Source organism: Oncorhynchus mykiss, chromosome 19, assembly GCF_013265735.2.
Source record: "Oncorhynchus mykiss isolate Arlee chromosome 19, USDA_OmykA_1.1, whole genome shotgun sequence".
Lineage (NCBI taxonomy): Eukaryota > Metazoa > Chordata > Actinopteri > Salmoniformes > Salmonidae > Oncorhynchus > Oncorhynchus mykiss.
The window spans coordinates 16,192,627-16,212,335 of NC_048583.1; the positions used below are offsets into that span (position 1 = coordinate 16,192,627).

General features: G+C 42.2%; 4 protein-coding genes and 1 long non-coding RNA gene across 8 annotated transcripts in view; 3 read left to right on the forward strand and 2 right to left on the reverse strand.

Annotated features, from left to right (window-relative positions):
- The window catches only part of LOC110498508 (zinc finger protein with KRAB and SCAN domains 8-like), a 116,181-nt gene extending 96,921 nt beyond the window's left edge, over positions 1–19,260 (forward strand). Inside the window, exons 6-7 of one of the 2 annotated variants that reach the window (XM_036953754.1) lie at positions 16,651–16,778; positions 18,294–19,260. In XM_036953754.1, coding sequence (XP_036809649.1) covers positions 16,651–16,778; positions 18,294–19,094 — 929 coding nt within the window. In that variant the 3' untranslated portion in view covers positions 19,095–19,260. Of the gene's footprint in view, positions 1–16,650; positions 18,016–18,293 lie in introns of those variants that run through there. The other variant, XM_036953753.1, reaches the window with a different exon arrangement.
- The window catches only part of LOC110498461 (zinc finger and SCAN domain-containing protein 2), a 771,911-nt gene that overhangs the window by 523,470 nt on the left and 228,732 nt on the right, over positions 1–19,709 (reverse strand). The window lies entirely within an intron of this gene.
- LOC110498465 (zinc finger protein 34) overlaps positions 1–19,709 on the forward strand; it is a 210,005-nt gene that overhangs the window by 158,890 nt on the left and 31,406 nt on the right. The window lies entirely within an intron of this gene.
- Positions 206–4,438, reverse strand: LOC110498543. 2 transcript variants are annotated; one of them, XR_002469835.2, is made up of 4 exons: positions 4,313–4,438; positions 3,200–3,352; positions 2,330–2,443; positions 206–1,964 (listed from the first exon to the last, which is right to left on the reverse strand). It is a non-coding gene; the product is annotated as an uncharacterized LOC110498543 (long non-coding RNA). The 2 variants fall into 2 exon arrangements; XR_002469834.2 differs by having other exon boundaries at positions 3,144–3,352.
- Positions 4,213–6,988, forward strand: LOC110498530 (zinc finger protein 19-like). Its single transcript, XM_021575198.2, has 3 exons — positions 4,213–4,684; positions 5,071–5,201; positions 5,331–6,988. Exons 1-3 carry the CDS (start codon positions 4,396–4,398, stop codon positions 6,591–6,593), a joined length of 1,683 nt encoding a protein of 560 aa, XP_021430873.2. The 5' UTR covers positions 4,213–4,395; the 3' UTR covers positions 6,594–6,988.

Genomic DNA, 19,709 nt, shown 5'->3' on the forward strand with positions numbered 1-19,709 from the left:
AAAAATTGTTTGTTGGTGCCCTTCCCTTGCTTCAATGCTATGGTGGCAATAATGTCATGCGCTTTTTGACTAGACAGCATAATGGGCTACACATAGAGAAACAGAGGGGCACAATTTTGTTCCCTTGGATGCTTTATCCTGGTGAGATACATTCAGCCTCTTGCAAATTTAAGGAAATGTATGGAACACAGAGAGACAAAATAAATTGTTTTGTATGTATTTTTCTTTATTTCTTGGTAATTTTTTGGAGGAAGCCTAGCTTCCCTTGGCATCCATGAATACAAGCCACTCCATATTATTACTGTTCATGGTTGCACCTCTACTTACAATTACACTGTAGAGAACAGATCTTATTGATTGAAACTCAAACGGTGTGGTTAAATTAAAAATGTATGCACGCTGTTCTTTGAAATACAGTATTGCTTATTACAAAACACTTCCAATCTCCTATGATCAGTATCTTTTGAAATATTTACTTAATACTTAACTGATGTAGATGGAATAAAGTCATTCTATTATTTTATACTCTATTCTTTCTAACGAGCAGACTACTTTAGAAAGAACAGTGCGTTAGCAAGAATAGAGTAGAAAAGAATAGAATGACTTTATTCCATCTACATCACCTCAATAAGGTAAATATTCAATTGTCTTTTGTCAATTGTCTAGCTGTACTTTTTGTTTATGGTTGATGCAGATTGTTGTCCATTAGCCAATGAGTGTTTATCAATGAGTTCAAAGCACGTGAATGTATCCAACTTGTATTAACGACTTCACAACTGGTAAGAGCGGCGGGTAGCCTTAGAGCGTTGGGCAGTAACCGAAAGGTCGGCTCGAATACCAGAGACGACAAGGTGAAAAAATCTGTCGATGTGCCTTGAGCAAGGCACTTAACCCTAATTTGATCCAGGGGGTGCCATACTACTATGGTTGACCCTATAAAACAAAATCATTTCACTGCACCTGTGCGGTGCGTGACAAAACACCACCTCAAAATTGGTTACGAACGCAGCATTAGTCTTTGAGCTCCCTCCTTGACCGTTATACCTCTTGTTTGGGTGTTGGGATTGTGAGCTGTGTTATAGGCTAGGTACACTGCATTCGGAAAGTATTCAGACCCCGTAACTTTTTCCACATTTTGTTACGTCATAGCCTTATTCGAAAATGGATACATACCTATGTAAATAAGGTACGTGTTTTTTTTATAATGTGTAAAAATGACTAAAACCCTGTTTTCACTTAGACATTATGAGGTATTGTGTGTAGATTGATAAGCGCAAATTTAAATTGTATCCATTTTCGAATAAAGATGCAACATAAAATGTTGAAAATGGGAAGGGATCTGAATACTTTACAAATGCACTGTACCTCTTGTGGTGAAAGCCCATCCTGGCACTGTCTGTATTGGTGGGGTAACCATGAGGTACTGTAATTGAGGAAGGCTATATCTAGGTCCAGGGCCTTCTATGAACCCAGTCACGAGGCATTAGATGAGACCCTGAAGGAGAAGACAGACTTCCTGATACACTACCACCAGGGGAGTTTCCCACCACTCTCTGTGAAGGCTGAAGCCCAGGGTGACCTGCTCTGTTAATCATGGAAACTGTGGTGTTTTTATCATAAGAAAAGGAGGGTCCATCTCTATCAGCCCCAGGCCCTGCATCATCACTGTACTGAGACCTTAAAGAGAAGGGTCTGGGCTGCAGACTGGATCCCTGACTGGAGCCTCCGTCTCTCTGATGACCACCAGGACTGAGGGTGTTCAGTCCCCCTGTCCACTGGTGGTGATCTGTGTGGTGGAGTCTCTGTCCCTAGCAGCACAGTGCCGGTTCCGACTCAAGTAGGAAGAGTGACAGCTCCTGATCCAATGTCCTTTTCCAGGGCCCAGGTTTGTGACCAGCCACTTCAGAGGTCCAGTCTCTCCCACCAGCAACATCGGACACCAGCAGGATTTCATGGACTGCAGACTGTAAACACAAATTGTACAGAGATGTTTAACGGTTTATATAAGAAACTATTTTCTGTACACACAGAAACATTATAATAATACAATGTTAACCACAGTCAAGCCCATCTCTACAACAGGGATTCAAGTACCTAACAATATGGAGCCATTAGAGTTAAAACATATATATAATATATCCATGTGTTGATTCAAGAATGAAGTAGACAAAATCTACGCCTCAACCTAGCCTTAGCCAGTATGTTGTCATGGAGACTAAGTTTGGTTGTTGTTTTGTGTTCGGCTGTCAGTTTCTAGTTGTGGTGAAAAGTGTTGTCCCCAGCCCAGATTTGAAGACGCTGTCTTATCCAGTGACTTCCACTATGTCACCTCTGGTCCTGGCCTGCTCTGTGATGTTGTCCACTGGGCCCTTGGCTGCACCCGTCTGGGTCTGGGAATCCAAGATGGACGCCCAGTCTCTTCTGTTAGCCTCCAGCCAACCAGCTACAGAAAGAGGTTAGAAAATATGACCCGTTTCAGAAAGCTAGGGGTATGTCGCACGTCACAGGAGGGGCATTTGAACATAACAAAATGTTTTTTTTAATCAAAAATGCAGTTTTGGGCAGAAATGCGTTCTGGAAAATGTCCAGGTCACATGACCCACTACAGTGACGGTCAATCGTCAAATCATTGAAATGAGAAAAACAATCTATAAATAATGTTTATTTTGCATGTGCAGTTGGTGGTTGGTGGTGGTAATGCACCTTAAAGCTGGTTGCCAACCGCCATATAAAGTCTAAAGAAGAAGACACCTGAAGGAGGAGAGATTACTAGAAACAAAATCTGTTTACCCTTTTATCTGTGGATAATTGTCAGAGGACCTTGGTAATTTACCTAAAATGCACAACCCAATGTTTATATCCCAGGACAAATTAGCCAGCAACAGTAAGCTAGCTAGCTAAATTGCGATAAATGTTGAATGCTTTTCGACCTGTCCACAAATTATTACAGTGGGTTCAGAGTTCGTTTTGATATTTCAACCTGCGTGTCCTGATCGCGTCTGGTGTGGGTGGACAAAATCAACAAGGACGCATGCGCGTGACCGGTGTGGTCAGCATGTAAGGCACTGCATCGCAGTGCAAGAGGCGTCACTACAGGATAGCGGGGTCCGGGTTAGGGGAGGGTTTGGCCGGGGGGGCATTACTTGGCTCATTGTGCTCTAGCTACTCCTTGTGGCGGGCCGGGCGCCTGCAGGCTGACCTCAGTTGTCAGGTGAAGGGTGTTTCTTTCAACACATTGGTGCGGCTGGCTTCCGGGTTTAGCGAGCAGGTGTTAAGAAGCGCGTTTCAGAGGACGCATGACTAGACCTTCACCTCGCGAGCGCATTGGGGAGTTGCAGCGATGAGACAAGATCTAGAGAAGGGGATAAAAGACAACAAATGAACAACTTTTTTTAATATAAAAATAAGTTGTATTTAAATCCCTTTTATTTGAACCATTAATCATTACAGGCAATACTAAAGCTACAATGTCAATTGCACAATTGGTTCTGTGTTAATTGGTTCTGTATCCTGATTGTCTATGGCGTCAGACGAGTGCCAAATCGAGATGGAGCACACGAGCAAGAATATACGTCACAGAGCGAGCAGACTTCTATCAAGAACCAGACGCGCGAGCGCATAAACGACTTTGAGCGTGCATAAGCAGGGTTGGGCTGGAAAGTAAACTTGAGCTTGAAACATTGATATTGAACAAGTTGAAAATCATTGTCAAATGCAATAAATTAGTCCGAGAAATTTTCCCCCCTGAAGAAGTATTCATCAAGTGGGAAAACTCAAGAGGTTTCTGCACTCTCACGAATTACACCCGGCCTATGCATGAAAGTCTCTTCTCACACACACACAATGTCCATTTTGCTCTCATTGTACATCTCACGGAGTTAATGTTTTACAGTTCTACGTTGTGGGGCTCTGCTCCTAGTGGTTACCCAAGGTGCCAGGGTTCCGGTCTAGAAGTTCGGTTATTGATTGAACGGATCGAAGAGCTTACTCTTTCACATTCAGAAAACCTTAAGGTGATATTGTATTTAATAATGTATTCCGTTTCCTTATGGGGAATGGTTTAATTGGGTAGGGATGTGAACGAGGCTTTAGACCTTCTCTGTCTCTGTCTCCACACTCCAGTTCATTTGGTTGCGGTAATGCATCACTAAAGTTGGTTGCCAACCGCCATTTAAAAACCACTGAAGAAGTGTAAACGGAAGTCAACAGTAACCAAGAACAATATCCGCGGCAGCGTTTTTATTGTTATTTAGACATTTATCACCTTGGAACTTAAAATATTACTTCTAACTGCACAGCATCACATACTTACCTCGGGCAGTGTTTAATTCGCGTTGGAGACAGGACTTGGTTGATAGATGTTATCAAGGGAACGTTAGCTAGCTGCTAACAACAATGGCTAACAGTAGGCCTATGGTTTTTCACACTCAAATAGCCTCCATCATGGAGGTGCTAGCGAATGCAGCCGTGGCAGACATCTGTAAACTCGTAGACGACGACTATGCAGTGTTTCGTTTGGAAATAACTCAAAGCCAGAATGAAAGCAGGGCATTGCGGAGGAAACTACAGCTACTTGAAATGAAGGTGACACGGGAGCGCGCAGAGAGAACAACGCGAGAGCGCGTCCTCGCCAGTCGTCCCAGTAGTGTCAAGATTCTCGACCGATACAAAGGAATGGCAAGAGGTACATTTTGCAGAAGGCCGAGGCTGCGGGGCCTGTCGTCCGGATCACATCTGCGCATGTGTGACGTTAAATGTGCTAACCACATGGTTAACCAGAATTGAGTCTTGGTCAGTTTTGGAATTGTATGCAATAATTCCCCAGGTTACTTAGCAAACTTGCAGAAAGACACTATCATATTCTATCCAGATTCTTGATATACTGGCATTTCCTATTATTTACTAATTGAAAACAACATGAGGCATGGAACTTAATACAATGATCAATACATAGTAAATCAAGAAGTGTTACCTCACATCCTTTCCAATTGTAGACAGTGTCAATAGTGTATAATATAGCATTCAGCATTAACAGTAGCTAACCATCCCTTTTCCCCCAATCCCTCTCAGGTGAAGCACATCTCACTGGAGGCTACAGGAGTTCTGTGAAACCAGCGGGACACAATACATGGAGAGATGACCAACCAATCACCGTTGATGAGGAGAGTGGAACCTCAACCCAGCATGTTATTGTGATAGAGGTAAGTGTCATAGTATTACATAAAAATTACAGTACATCAAATGTGGCCTGTTTATTTCAGAAATGCTTCCCTCAGCTATTAATTTGCTCACATCCCAACAACATTAATAACCACTCCTTTTCTTGTCAGTCTGCAGATGAAAATGCAGCAGGTCCTGGGGTTAAGCTGGAGAGGACTGAACGAGAGAAGGACCCACGGCACCAGACTGGAGCAGCGGTTGGAGTGTCGCCCTCTGTAGCCAGTGAGGAACTCGCCGCTGCGCCAAAGGCCAGGACCCGACGCAGAATCACGGAGGTCAGTGGAACGCTGAACGCCGTCCTCAAGTCAGAGTCAGACACCGAGACTTTAACTGTAACACAAAGGCCCTTACAACCAGGATCTGACTACAGATCAGACCCAGAGAGACTGGGCTGTCCACCTGTTCCCGGCTCAGAATACTTTCTGGTATTTCACCAGAGCCAGGGGACAGTTAATTCCCGTGGAGATGGTGACACGTTAGACACTGGCGGTGATCCATCTTGTTCTTACGCTACAGAGATGGACCCTGGCAACATGCTCATGGGTTTAGAGACACAGACTGATCTGTCTAGAGGGGACTTGAACCGGGACAGTAGTAGTGTATACTCTGAAGGGTGCCTAGATAAGAAAGGGGAGGTTCTAGTGGTAGATGAGGTGACTGTGAAAGTGGAGGGCGACGCTCCTCCCACATGGAATGCAGATAGTCACTTAGAAGATGGACACTCACAGAACAGAGATTTCTTTGATTACAGGGGAAGCTTAGATACAAATCTAAATGTCGCGACCCACTCTCCTTTACACTCGTTCAGGGATCCCGATGCCGTATTCACGTCGAAGGCACTTTCCGATTCACATGGCAGCGTTCTTTTCAATCAGGCATTGAACTCAAATGACAGGGTTATAGCCCAGGCTCAGGGAGGGGGGGCCACATCTGGCAATAATAAAGAGAAACGGTTCCTCTGCATGTTCTGTAACAAAGGCTTCAGCTGCCCCCAGAAGGTGGAGATCCACCAGAGGGTCCACACAGGAGAGAAACCCTTCAGCTGTACCCAGTGTCATATGTGCTTTGCCGAGGCTGGCAACCTGAAGAGGCACCAGAGGGTCCACACAGGGGTGAAACCCTTCAGCTGTACCCAGTGTCAAATGCGCTTCGCTCAGGCTGGTGACCTGAAGAGGCACCAGAGGGTCCACACAGGGGAGAAACCATTCAGTTGCCCCCACTGTGAGAAGAGGTTTTCCCGCCAGCACCAGCTGAAGATGCACCTGAAGGTTCACACGGAAGAGAGGCCATTCGCCTGTACGCACTGCAGGAAGAGGTTCTCAGAGAGGAGCTACCTCAGGATACACCAGCAGAAAAACCATTCCACTCAATAGCATACTAAGTAACCCTTCCATTCGATAGCTTCTGACCTTTAGATCAAACTATTCATTAAAGACAGATTCGTTTTCATTGTTGTCAGCATAAAGATAACATGAGTAATAGATTTCAGTGTTGAATATTTCTGGGTTGAATATTGTTATATATGGTATATATTTCAGCCTAAAAAGTCTGTTAGATGTTGTGTTTGTACGGTTTAGCCTATATAATGTTCACAAATGCCTGTTTCATTACTTCTATTCAACTACTTAATGTTTTTCTTAAGACACTTGTAATGAGAAATTGAATGCAATTCATCTAGTTCATGCAGATTTTTGTTGTGTGTATGTGTGGTTTTCATGTGATGTATTTAAAACTTGTTTATGTTTAATAAACACAAAATGGGACATTTCATTCTAAGACTTTATTGAGACTCCCCTCATCACATCTTCTCACCCTATTGTGCATACACACTACAGCGCTTCATAGCCAAGTTAGTCACTAGTTAACAAAGTCATTATTATGACTAAACCCTGCCTATTTAAAAAATGTATCTTCTTAAAATTAGATTTTAAAACTAAACTTAAATACACTGATATACCTTATGCCTAACCCTAATCTTGAAATAAAACCAAAAATCACATTTTTGTTTTCATTAATGTTTACTATAAAGCCAATTCTTATTTTGTGGCTGAGTTAATTAGGGACAACCAATACCTAACAAACACCTATACACATCAAAAGAGTTGTCAGGTTTGTCTGATGATGCCTTTTGACTAATCATAGCTTATCATATTTACCCTCAACATATTTCAAATGTAATCAAACTTTATTTGTCACATGTGTCAAATACAATAGTTGTAGACTTTTTACTGTGAAATGCTTACTTACAAGCCCTTAATACATAAACAACGTTTATGGCTGGGGGCAGTATAAGTAGCTTGGATAAAAAGGTGCCCAGAGTAAACTGCCTGCTACTCAGGCCCAAAAGCAAGAATATGCATATAATTAGTAGATTTGGATAGAAAACATTCTGAAGTTGGAACTACTGAACATAATGCGCCAATGTAAACTGAGATTTTTGGATATAAATATTAACTTTTTCGAACAAAACATACATGTATTGTGTAACATGAAGTCCTATGAGTGTCATCTGATGAAGATCATCAAAGGTTAGTGATTCATTTTTATCTCTATTTCTGCTTTTTGTGACTCCTCTCTTTGGCTGGAAAAATGACTGTGTTTTTCTGTGACGAGGTGGTGACCTAACATAATCGTTTGGTGTGCTTTCGCTGTAAAGCACTTTTGAAATCGGACACTGTGGTGGTATTAACAACAAGTTTATCTTTAAAATGGTGTAAAATACTTGGATGTTTGAGGAATTTTAATTATGAGATTTATGTTGTTTGAATTTGGCGACGTGCACTTACACTGGCTGTCATATCGATCCCGGTAGCGGGATTTCAGCCATAAGAAGTTTTTAACCAACAGTGCAGTTCAAGAAGATGGGTTTAAAAACAATGAAGTCATTCTACAGTATAGGACTCAAACAACGTTGGGATGGGTAAACACCATGTTGAAAGTGTGTTTATTATCTTTGTGTATGTACCTGAGGGAGTGTATGTCTGTGTAATCTGTATCACCTGTCTCTTCCAGGAGGAGGAGAGTCCAGAGGTGCTGCTGGTGAAGGAGGAGGGGTATGAGGAGGGTCTGGGGAACCCTGAGGGGACCATGGTCATGGAAGACAACCAGACTACACCACCTCCTGAACCCACAGAGGAACCAGCTGAGCAGCATATGACCACACACAGTCACACTGAGGTGAGTCCACTGTGAATTACTGCCTGAATGCTATTAGGTAAGGGCCCCTATCGACATAACCTCTTAGAGTACCAGTCCTGATCTAAGATCAGTTGTGCCTTTTAGATCATAATGAATATTAATTTATAGACAGGTGGGGGGGGACCTGGGCCCAGATTCAAAAAACACTTACCAAAAACTTAAGAACTATCTTATTAACAAAAAATATTTAAACTTCATAAGATAGTAGGTGCAATTCCTCAACAATATCTTAAGAAATCACGATGTTCTGACGAGCTTCTCAAATATCTTCTTAGGAATCCTCTTAAGATGTTTGTTGCTAGGCAACCGTTTTAGTGGCAATCATGTTAGCATATTTTGTGCTGAGATCACCAAAACATGTTCTTTGGTTTAAATATTCAATACTGAAACTTTCAGATGAAGTTTGTGAGTGAATTAAACATGTTCAATTGCTTTCATTTGTTTTTTGTCTCACTGCCCTGAGTTTAAGACAAGGGTTTAGCTATCTTGGAATTAACTTCTCTGGGATATGTGGGTCCCACCTCGCCAACAGCCAGTGAAATTGCAGGGTGCCAAATTCAAAACAACAGAAATCCCATAATTAAAATTCCTCAAACATACAAGTATTATACACCATTTTAAAGATGAACTTCTAGTAAATCCAGCCACAGTTTCCGATTTCAAATAGGCTTTATGGCGAAAGCACACCAAACGATTATGTTAGGTCAGCGCTAGTCACAGAAAAACATCCAGCCATTTCCAAAGAAGGAGAGGTGTCAGAAATAGCGTTATAAATATTCACTTACCTTTGATGATCTTGATCGGAATGCACTCCCAGGAATCCCAGTTCCACAATAAATGTTTGTTTTGTTTGATAAAGTCCATAATTTATGTCCAAATACCTCCTTTTTGTTCGCGCGTTTAGCCCAGTAATCCAAATGCATAATGCGCGATCACTTGTTCAGACGAAATGTCAAAAAAGTTATATTACAGTTTGTGGAAACATGTCAAACGATGTATAGAATCAATCTTTAGGATGTTTTTAACATAAATCTTCAATAATGTTCCAACCGGAGAATTCCTTTGTCTTTAGAAATGCAATGGAACGCAGCTACCTCTCACGGGCACATTCGTGATCAGCTCATGGCACTCTGCCAGACACCTGTTTGAATCAGCTCTCTTTCTCTCCCCATTCACAGTAGAAGCCTCAAACAAGGTTCTAAAGACTGATGACATCTAGTGGAAGCCTTAGGAAGTGCAATATGACCCCATAGACACTGTATATTCGATAGGCAATGACTTGAAAAACTACAAACCTCAGATTTCTGACTTCCTGGTTGGATGATTTCTTTCTCAGGTTTTAGCCTGCCATATGAGTTCTGTTATACACAGACATCATTCAAACAGTTTTAGGAACTTCAGAGTGTTTTCTGTCCAAATCTACTAATTATATGCATATTCTTGCTTTTGGGCCTGAGTAGCAGGCAATTTACTCTGGGCACCATTTTATCCAATCTACTTAATACTGCCCCCCAGTCCCAAAGAAGTTAATAACGTTTCCAATAAGTTTATTTTCAAAAATCAAATTTCTTCTTAGGAGAAACATAAGAAATAGCACAAAAACATTTCCAATAACCTTTTTGAGGAATAGAAACTTTGCTTAACTTTCTTCCTAAGTTTATAGTTAAGGAAAAAAATGGCAGTTAACTTAAGGATCCGCCCCTTTTTTGAAATGTTTGCCTAAAATGACATACCCAAATCTAACTGCCTATAGCTCAGGACCTGAAGCCAGGATATGCATATTCTTGATACCATTTGAAAGGAAACACTTTGAAGTTTGTGTAAATGTTAAATTAATGTAGGATAATATAATACATTAGATCTGGTAAAAGATAATACAAAGAGAAAAACATGTTTTTTTTTGTATTTTATTTGTACCGTCATCTTTGAAATGCAAGAGAAAGGCCATAATGTATTATTCCAGCCCTGGCACAATTTAGATTTTGGCCACTAGATAGAAGCAGTGTATGTGCAAAGTATTAGTGTGATCAAATTAACCATTGCATATCTGTTCAAAATGTTGTATCAAGACTGCCCACATGTGCATAATTGGTTTATAAATACATTTTCAAGTTCATAACTGTGCACTCTCCTCAAACAATAGCATTGTATTTTTTCACTGTAATTGCTACTGTAAATTGGGCAGTGCAGTTACATTAAAAATAATTTAAGCTTTCTGCCAATATCAGATATATCTATGTCCTGGGAAATGTTCTTGTTACTTACAACCTCACATTAGCCTACAAACGCTCAAACGTCCCACATGGAACCCACCGATCCTGTAGAGGTTTTAAGAATACATTTCATTTCATCCTACACTCCAGTCCACAAGGTCTACTCAATAATGTGAAGAAATAGCCTCACTGCTTCTTAACGCGCATCCAATCCGGAAGCCAGCCGCACCAATGTGTCGGAGGAAACACCTGGCAACCTTGGTTGGCGCGCACTGCGCCCGGCCCGACACAGGGATTTCCCTACCGGCCAAATCCTCCCTAACCCGGACGACGCTAGGCCATCATCCTGGTCGCGGCTGGTTACGACAGAGCCTGGGCGCGAACCCAGAGTCTCTGGTGACACAGCTGGCGTCGCCCTTAACCACTCTGGTGACACAGCTGGCGTCGCCCTTAACCACTGCGCCACCCAGAAGGTTGTTTTGAGGGGTAACATTTTAGAGCTACCGAAATCAAAGGCACCAGGTGATGGTTATACCTCAGAATTTTAGAAGCAGTATGTTCGGGGGTTTGAACTTGCAACCTTCCGGTTACTAGTCCAAAGCTCTAACCATATACATTGTGTGCAAAAAGCATGGCCATGCTAATTTTGTACTGTTTTCTACATTGTAGAATAATAGTGAAGACATCAGAACTATGAAATAAACATATGGAATCATGTAGTAACCAAAAAAGTGTTAAACAAATCCAAATATATTTTATATTTGAGATTCTTCAAAGTAGCCACCCTTTGCCTTGATGACAGCTTTGCACACTCTTGCCATTATCTCAACCAGCTTCCTTCATTCCAGTCACCTGGAATGCATTTCAATTAACATGTGTGCCTTGTTAAAAGTTAATTTGTGGAATTTCTTTCCTTGCATTTGAGCCAATCAGTTGTGTTGTGGCAAGGTAGGGGTGGTATGCAGAAGATAGCCCTATTTGGTTAAAGACCAGGTCCATATTATGGCAAGAACAGCTCAAATAAGCAAAGCGAATTGACAGTCATTCATTTAAGACATGAAGGTCAGTCAATTGCGGAAAATTTCAAGAACTTTGAAAGTTTCTCCAAGTGCAGTCGCAAAAACCATCCTGCGCTATGATGAAACTGGCTCTCATGAGGACCGCCACAGGAAAGGAAGACCCAGAGTTACCTTCAAAGTAGCAACCCTTTGCCTTGACAGCCTTGCACACTCTTGGCATTCTCTCAACCAGCTTCATGAGGAATGCTTTTCCAACAGTCTTGAAGGAGTTCCCACATACAGTGGGGCCAAAAAAGTATTTAGTCAGCCACCAATTGTGCAAGTTCTCCCACTTAAAAGGATGAGAGAGGCCTGTAATTTTCATCATCTGTCAACTATGACAGACAAAATGAGAAAAAAAAATCCAGAAAATCACATTGTAGGATTTTTAATGAATTTATTTTCAAATTATGGTGGAAAATAAGTATTTGGTCAATAACAAAAGTTTATCTCAATACTTTGTTATATACCCTTTGTTGGCAATGACAGAGGTCAAACGTTTTCTGTAAGTCTTTACAAGGTTTTCACACACTGTTGCTGGTATTTTGGCCCATTCCTCCATGCAAATCTCCTCTAGAGCAGTGATGTTTTGGGGCTGTTGCTGGGCAACACGGACTTTCAACTCCCTCCAAAGATTTTCTATGGGGTTGAGATCTGGAGACTGGCTAGGCCACTCCAGGACCTTGAAATGTTTCTTACGAAGCCACTCCTTCGTTGCCCGGGCAGTGTGTTTGGGATCATTGTCATGCTGAGAGACCCAGCCACGTTTCATCTTCAATGCCCTTGCTGATGGAAGGATGTTTTCACTCAAAATCTCACAATACATGGCCCCATTCATTCTTTAGTTTACATGGATCAGTCGTCCTGGTCCCTTTGCAGAAAAACAGCCCCAAAGCATGATGTTTCCACCCCCATGCTTCACAGTAGGTATGGTGTTCTTTGGATGCAACTCAGCATTCTTTGTCCTCCAAACACGACGAGTTGAGTTTTTACCAAAATGTTATATTTTGGTTTCATCTGACCATATGACATTCTCCCAATCTTCTTCTGGATCATCCAAATGCTCTCTAGCAAACTTCAGACAGGCCTGGACATGTACTGGCTTAAGCAGGGGGACACGTCTGGCACTGCAGGATTTGAGTCCCTGGCGGCGTAGTGTGTTACTGAAGGTAGGCTTTGTTACTTTGGTCCCAGCTCTCTGCAGGTCATTCACTAGGTCCCCCCGTGTGGTTCTGGGATTTTTGCTCACCATTCTTGTGATCATTTTGACCCCACGGGGTGAGATCTTGCGTGGAGCCCCAGAACGAGGGAGATTATCAGTGGTCTTGTATGTCTTCCATTTCCTAATAATTGCTCCCACAGTTGATTTCTTCAAACCAAGCTGCTTACCTATTGCAGATTCAGTCTTCCCAGCCTGGTGCAGGTCTACAATTTTGTGTCTGGTATCCTGTGACAGCTCTTTGGTCTTGGCCATAGTGGAGTTTGGAGTGTGACTGTTTGAGGTTGTGGACAGGTGTCTTTTATACTGATAACAAGTTCAAACAGGTGCCATTAATACAGGTAACGAGTGGAGGACAGAGGAGCCTCTTAAAGAAGAAGTTACAGGTCTGTGAGAGCCAGAAATCTTGCTTGTTTGTAGGTGACCAAATGCTTATTTTCCACCATAATTTGCAAATAAATTCATAAAAAATCCTACAATGTGATTTTCTGGAAAAATGGCCGCCCAGTCTATCATAGTTGAAGTGTACCTATGATGAAAATTACAGGCCTCTCTCATCCTTTTAAGTGGGAGAACTTGCACAATTGGTGGCTGACTAAATACTTTTGTTGAGCACAGGCAGTCAAGCCGGCAGATAAAACAATTACATTTAAACATAATTTGAACGAATTGGAACGTTTCATAAAGGATGTCCATTCCAAAAACCACCTGGCATCCAGGGTGTACAAATTATTAAATGAAAAAACAAGGCGACTACACCTTCCCTTAAGGGAAAATAGGGTGAAGATTATACATTTTAAAAATGTAATGGAAAAAGGTGTCAACACTGTTTTAGAATGTAAAGACATTCTAAAACACATAGTTTAGCATAATATAATCAACAGAACTTACTGAACTCCGTGTAAAATTAACAAGTGAAAAATGACAACTGTCAGCAAATGTTGGAGATGTAAATCAGATGATGCTGGGCTTTGAAGCTACTGTCTTGGGGTGAACGAAAATAGGGGGAAATGTATATCATTTACACTTTAATTAATACCAAATGTGTATTGATACCAAATCATTATACCAATCAATAAAATATAATTCATACAAATCATGTAAACAATGAGAAACTGAACTGCTGGCATTTCTTCCTCCGTGACTGCAAATGTATCATTATTCATACGATCAATTACCTATTTATTTGTTTCTTGTTTTTGAAAATTTGTTGCAGCCCTCCCATGTATGCAACATTATTGTTTATTTATTTTTCATGGATGAATTCATGTCATATGCAAAGAAAATAAAGGATTGAGATGTGGAGATAATTTTGCAGGTTTAAAGCTTATTTCCTGCAATTCTACACATTTTGTCATGGGGAGAAAAGAAAATGTTGCAATTTTAAAATACATTTTGTTGCAATTCTATACAATTCTCTCCACCAACAAGAGGGGTGTGAACAGTTTGTCATGAACAGTGCTTGTGCCCATAGAAATAGACGTGATGCATATGCGATATGTTCCCCAATGCTGGAATGTGGGCCCCCGAGTGAAACAATTTGGGAACCCCTGGTCTACCCCTGGTCTAGCCTCCCTCTGTGCATGCTCAGCGTCCAACTTCTTCCTCAGTAAATTCTGGCTCGAATAAAGATGTCTCTGAATAAAAATGGTCTTCTTCTTCTACCTCCAAGTCCGACATGATTTATCTAATGTTATGATGACTTGCCAATAAGCATGTTAGCTCTGAGAGTACACAACAGCTGGCTGCCTCCCGGGAGTTTTGTTTTCAAAACGACACCAAGTCTCATAGGAAGAAAGCGCTGGCAGAACCCAAAGTAGTCCGTAAAAATCAGGAAGTTGATAGAATCTCATTGCTTATGATTATCAGTAATTTGAACAAATGTATAAATATTGATTACTATGTAAGACTATAAATTACCAACCACCCAGCTTTGGAGAAGTCAGAAGGTCTATTTCCCTGCGTTTGAGAGGAGCTGGCTAGTAGATACGCATAGATTTCCAGCAATTGCTCTAAGCTAACGATATGCTACCTTCAACTTCCTTCAAATTGCACGCAGAAACATATAAATGGTATCCATGAGTTCGTCTTACTCTGGTTAAGTAGGAAATTCCCAAATACCAAAGTATCCCTTTAGTAGACCAATAAGAAATAGCGTTCCAAACCTCTCCACCAATAACAGCTCGTTTTCATTTTCCCCTCCCCAATCAGACCACGCCCAGACAGTCCTAGCTAAATTCTTGCTTGAAAAATTGCTCTTTGCTGAGAAGCTATTTAATTGAAATCAATCGCAGTAAGGTACTTAATTGTTACCCAGAAATTATTTTATATTGAGATAAAAATGGCTGCATTGGACCTTTAAGTCTCGGACCATGACTTTGAATTATTAAACCATTAAAGATTTTGTTTGAGATTTTGGCAATTAAGCTCTTTATCTACTTCCCCAGAGACAGATGATGTTGTGGAAACCATTTTACATCTCTGTATGTAGGAAGTTCGAGGTAACTTTGCAAGCCAGTGCTAACTAGCTCAGCGTAAACACTGGAAGTATTTGGGTACAGCTAGCATTCTAGGTGCACCCGAAGACTTTGATTCTTTGTGCTAAGCTAGCCAGCATGGGCTCTCCAAATTACCTGCATACTGGATGCAGAGACATAATAATGGTATACAGCAGTTAATCTGACTCTGGGGGAGTAGATAAGGGCTTCATTCCCAAAATCCCGAACTATCCTTTTAAAGAGTGTCAAGTAAGCAAATCACCTAACATGTTTGCATCATTTCAAATCACCTAACATGTTTGCATGGTACTCATAGCAATTCCTCATTGCCCAATCAGAAGATGATCCATAGCAGGATGCTCATATCAGATTTCTTGATCCAACATCATCTCACTCTGTATCTCTTACAGTCAGTAGACATGGAGGATGGGAAGCCTGACCTGCTGCTGGTCAAAGAGGAGACAATAGAAGACGGACCAGAGAGCATTGATCTGCTGAGTGGACTAAAGATGGGGGAGCAAGGTAAGAGAGACATACATATACAGAACATAATACATATACTTCAATAGGAATAGTGATGCATCTACATAAAATTAAATCAATAAAACTGAGTATACCAAACATTAGGAACATCTTCCTAATATTGAGTTGCACCCCCCCCCACACACTTTTGCCCTCAGAACTGCCTCAATTTGTCAGGGTATGGACTCCACAAGGTGTCGAAATCGTTCCACAGGGATGCTGGCCCATGTTGACTCCAATGCTTCCCATACTTGTGTTAAGTTGGCTGGATGTCCTTTGGGTGGTGGACCTTTGTTGATATAGGCGGGAAACTGTTGAGAGTTGAAAAAAAACAATAGCATTGCAGTTCTTGACACAAACCGGTGCGCCTGGCACCTACTACCATACCTCCTTAAATTTTTTGGTCTTGTCCATTCACCCTCTGAATGGCACACAAGTCATGTCTCAAGGTTTAAAAATCCTTATTTAACCTGTCTCCTCCCCTTCAGTTACAATGATTGAAGTGGATTTAACAAGTGACATCAATAAGGAATCATAGCTTTCACCTGGATTCTCCTGGCCAATCTGTCATGAAAAGAGCAGGTGTTCTTAATGTTTTGTATACTCAGTGTACGTTTACAACAAACAATGTATAAACTTGATGATTCAATTGACTCAAAAAACTCCATATGTAGAGTTCTCTGCCATGTTTGTAAAGTCTATTTTGGAACCTTTTCCTGAAGGTGATTGGTTGGAGGATAACAGAGGAGACTGGGCAGCCATCTTGGATTCCCAGACCCAGACTGCTGCAACCAAGGGCCCAGGGGACAACATCACTGAGCAGGCCAGGACCAGAGCTGAGATAGTGGAGGTCAGTGGATGGGACAGCGACCTCAACTCTGGGCTGGGGAACAACGCTGTTAACCGCAACCAGAAACAGACAGTCGAACACAAAACCACAACCGAACTTAGTGTTCATGACAACAGAATGGACGAAACCAGGATGAGGCGTAGATTTGGTCTGCAGGGACAGGGAGGTGTCCGTATGAGAACAGACACAGACTCGGCTAGCGATGCTCCGTCCTGCTCCTATAGTTGTGATTCAGAGAGACTGATGGCGCCTCAGATTAACCCCCTAACAGATGCTTCCTTCAGCCTGCCTTCTATGGGATCTGTCAATTGGAACATGGACCCTGTGACAACACAGACACTCCCTGGCCTTCATCTTCCTCACACTCTCCTAATGTTAAACCAGACCTCAGACAATGCCAGTGCCTCAACACTAAATGGCTACACAAGCCCATTGACAAATGACAGTAGTAGAGATGGAATGAGTAAAGGTGGCAGCGCCAAAGAGAAGCGCTTCCTGTGTTCGTTCTGTGGGAAAGCCTTCAGTTTCCCCAAACAGGTGGAGATCCACCAGAGGATGCACACAGGGGAGAAACCATTCGGCTGCCATCTGTGCCGGGCCAGTTTTTCTCAATCGTCCAGCCTGAATAGGCACCAGAGAGTCCATACAGGGGAGAAACCCTACAGCTGTACCCAGTGTGAGAAGAGGTTCTCCCGCCAGCACCAGCTGAAGATGCACCTGAAGGTCCACACAGGAGAGAGGCCATTTGCCTGTATGCACTGCGGGAAGAGGTTCTCAGAAAGGAGCTACCTCAGGATACACCAGCAGAAAATGCACACGGCCCGAGTATAGTGACATGTCATGAAGTTAATTATGTTGTTTTTATATGTAGTTTGGAACTGGATGAGGTGAACTGAGGAAAGAATGAGTATGATGAGGCAGAGTAGACGATGTGGGGATGTTTGGTGTGATGGTGTCTGTAAAAATGCTTCACTGATGAAGAGTGACAACCTTATCAGGTTGTTTGATCTGGTGTTTTATAATGAGGAAATTATAGTGCCTTAATTCATGTTTACTTGACAGGAAGTAGTGAAGATGTGTGTAATGTTAGGTTGAACCTTTCCCAAAGTATTCTAGTTACCATATTGAGAAAAGTTCTTCTTCTCGTCACATATCGTTTTGTGCAATAAAAGTACTGTGTTTCACATTATCTGAGTGTATGACCATTTTGTTCAAATTAAATACAAAATTGACTCTGTGCTGATTGACTTGGTTATTTTTGTATCATTGCAGGGACTGAGTTTCCCTTCTCTCAGTTGAACCAAAACATTATACTACATGAATCAACACATATGGATATTTTTATTTTTTGTTTATAATAAACTCCAATGGCTCCATATTTTTTGGTACTTGAATCACAATGTTAGAGATGAGCTTGACTGTGGCTAACATTTTATAATGTAATGTTTCTGTTTGTACAGCAAAGAGTTTATTACATAAACCTTTACATTATCTTCTGTACAATGTGTTTTACAGTCTGCAGTCCATGAGGACCTGCTGATAATTGGTGTTACTGGCGGAAGAGACCAGACCCTTGAGGCAGATGGTCACAAACCCTGGCCCCGGATCAGAACCCTGGATCAGGAGCCGTCGCTCTTCCTTCCCGAGTCGCAACTAGGACCGAACCCCGAGGGACAGAGACTCCACCACAACACAGAACACAACCAGTGGACAGGTGGACTGAACAACCTCAGTCCTGGTGGTCATCAGAGAGACAGAGGCTCCAGTCAGGGATCCAGTCTGCAGTCCAGACCCTTCTCTTCACAGTCTCAGTGCGGGGATAAAGCAGGGCCTGGGGCTGATAGACCCTCCTGTTCCTATGATACACACACCACAATATCCATGATGAACAGAGCAGGTCAGCCTGGGCTTCAGCCTTCACAGAGAGTGGTGGGAGGACCTGGGTCTAGCCTTCCTCAGCTGCTTCATGGTTACTACACGAATACAGACAGGGTCAGGATGGGCAGTCACCACAAGAGGTACCTAGCCTATAACACAGCACACAATCCCAACAACACCCAAACAATGGCGCCATGTCATGGAGGGCTCTCTGGTGTCATTGGGTCAAAACATGGGAGCGCGAGCATTGGGACGGACGCCGACAAGCCGTACGCCTGCACTACGTGTGGGAAGCGCTTCGCTAAAGCGAAATATGTGAAGCAGCACCAGACCGTTCACACCAAGGACAACTTCAAGTGCAAACTATGTTACAAGAGCTTCTCCTTCCTGAGTAGCCTTATCAGACATAGGAATGTCCACAACAGGGAGAAATCGTAGCTTGAAATGTTCACGAGGGATGTCTGGGAACTAGTTTTTTATTTTGATGAAGTCCCTCAGTTGAGTATCTGGATATGCGCACATTCTCACATGATACAGACAGGGCTCCCGAGTGCCGCAGCGATCTAAGGCACTGCATCTCAGTGCAAGAGGCATCACTATAGTCCCTGGTTCTAATCCAGGCTGTATCACATCCGGCCGTGATTGGGAGTCCCATAGGGCGACGCACAATTGGTCCAGTGTCGCCCAGGTTTGGCCAGGGTAGGCCATCAATGTAAATAAGAATTTGTTCTTAACTGCATTGCCTAATTAAATAAAGGTAGCATATTTTTTTGTGTGTGCTAGCATAGCCAAAACATTGTCACGTTATTGAAGAGTAACACAAAATTTCTCCTCTGATTTTGTTTTTTCTTATAACAAATCAGGTCTGCTGAGATTACATGACCCTGAGGTCATGCTTTCATTGGGGAAGAGGTCCAAAAACAACCCCTACTGTGTCCCTTTCCCCTATAGCCCTCCCATGGCACTGGGTAGTAGTTGGGGGTTGTCTTTAATCAGCTATTTTGTCATCCTCCCCTCTATCAACTGTCATCTCCCATATCTGTTATGTGTATT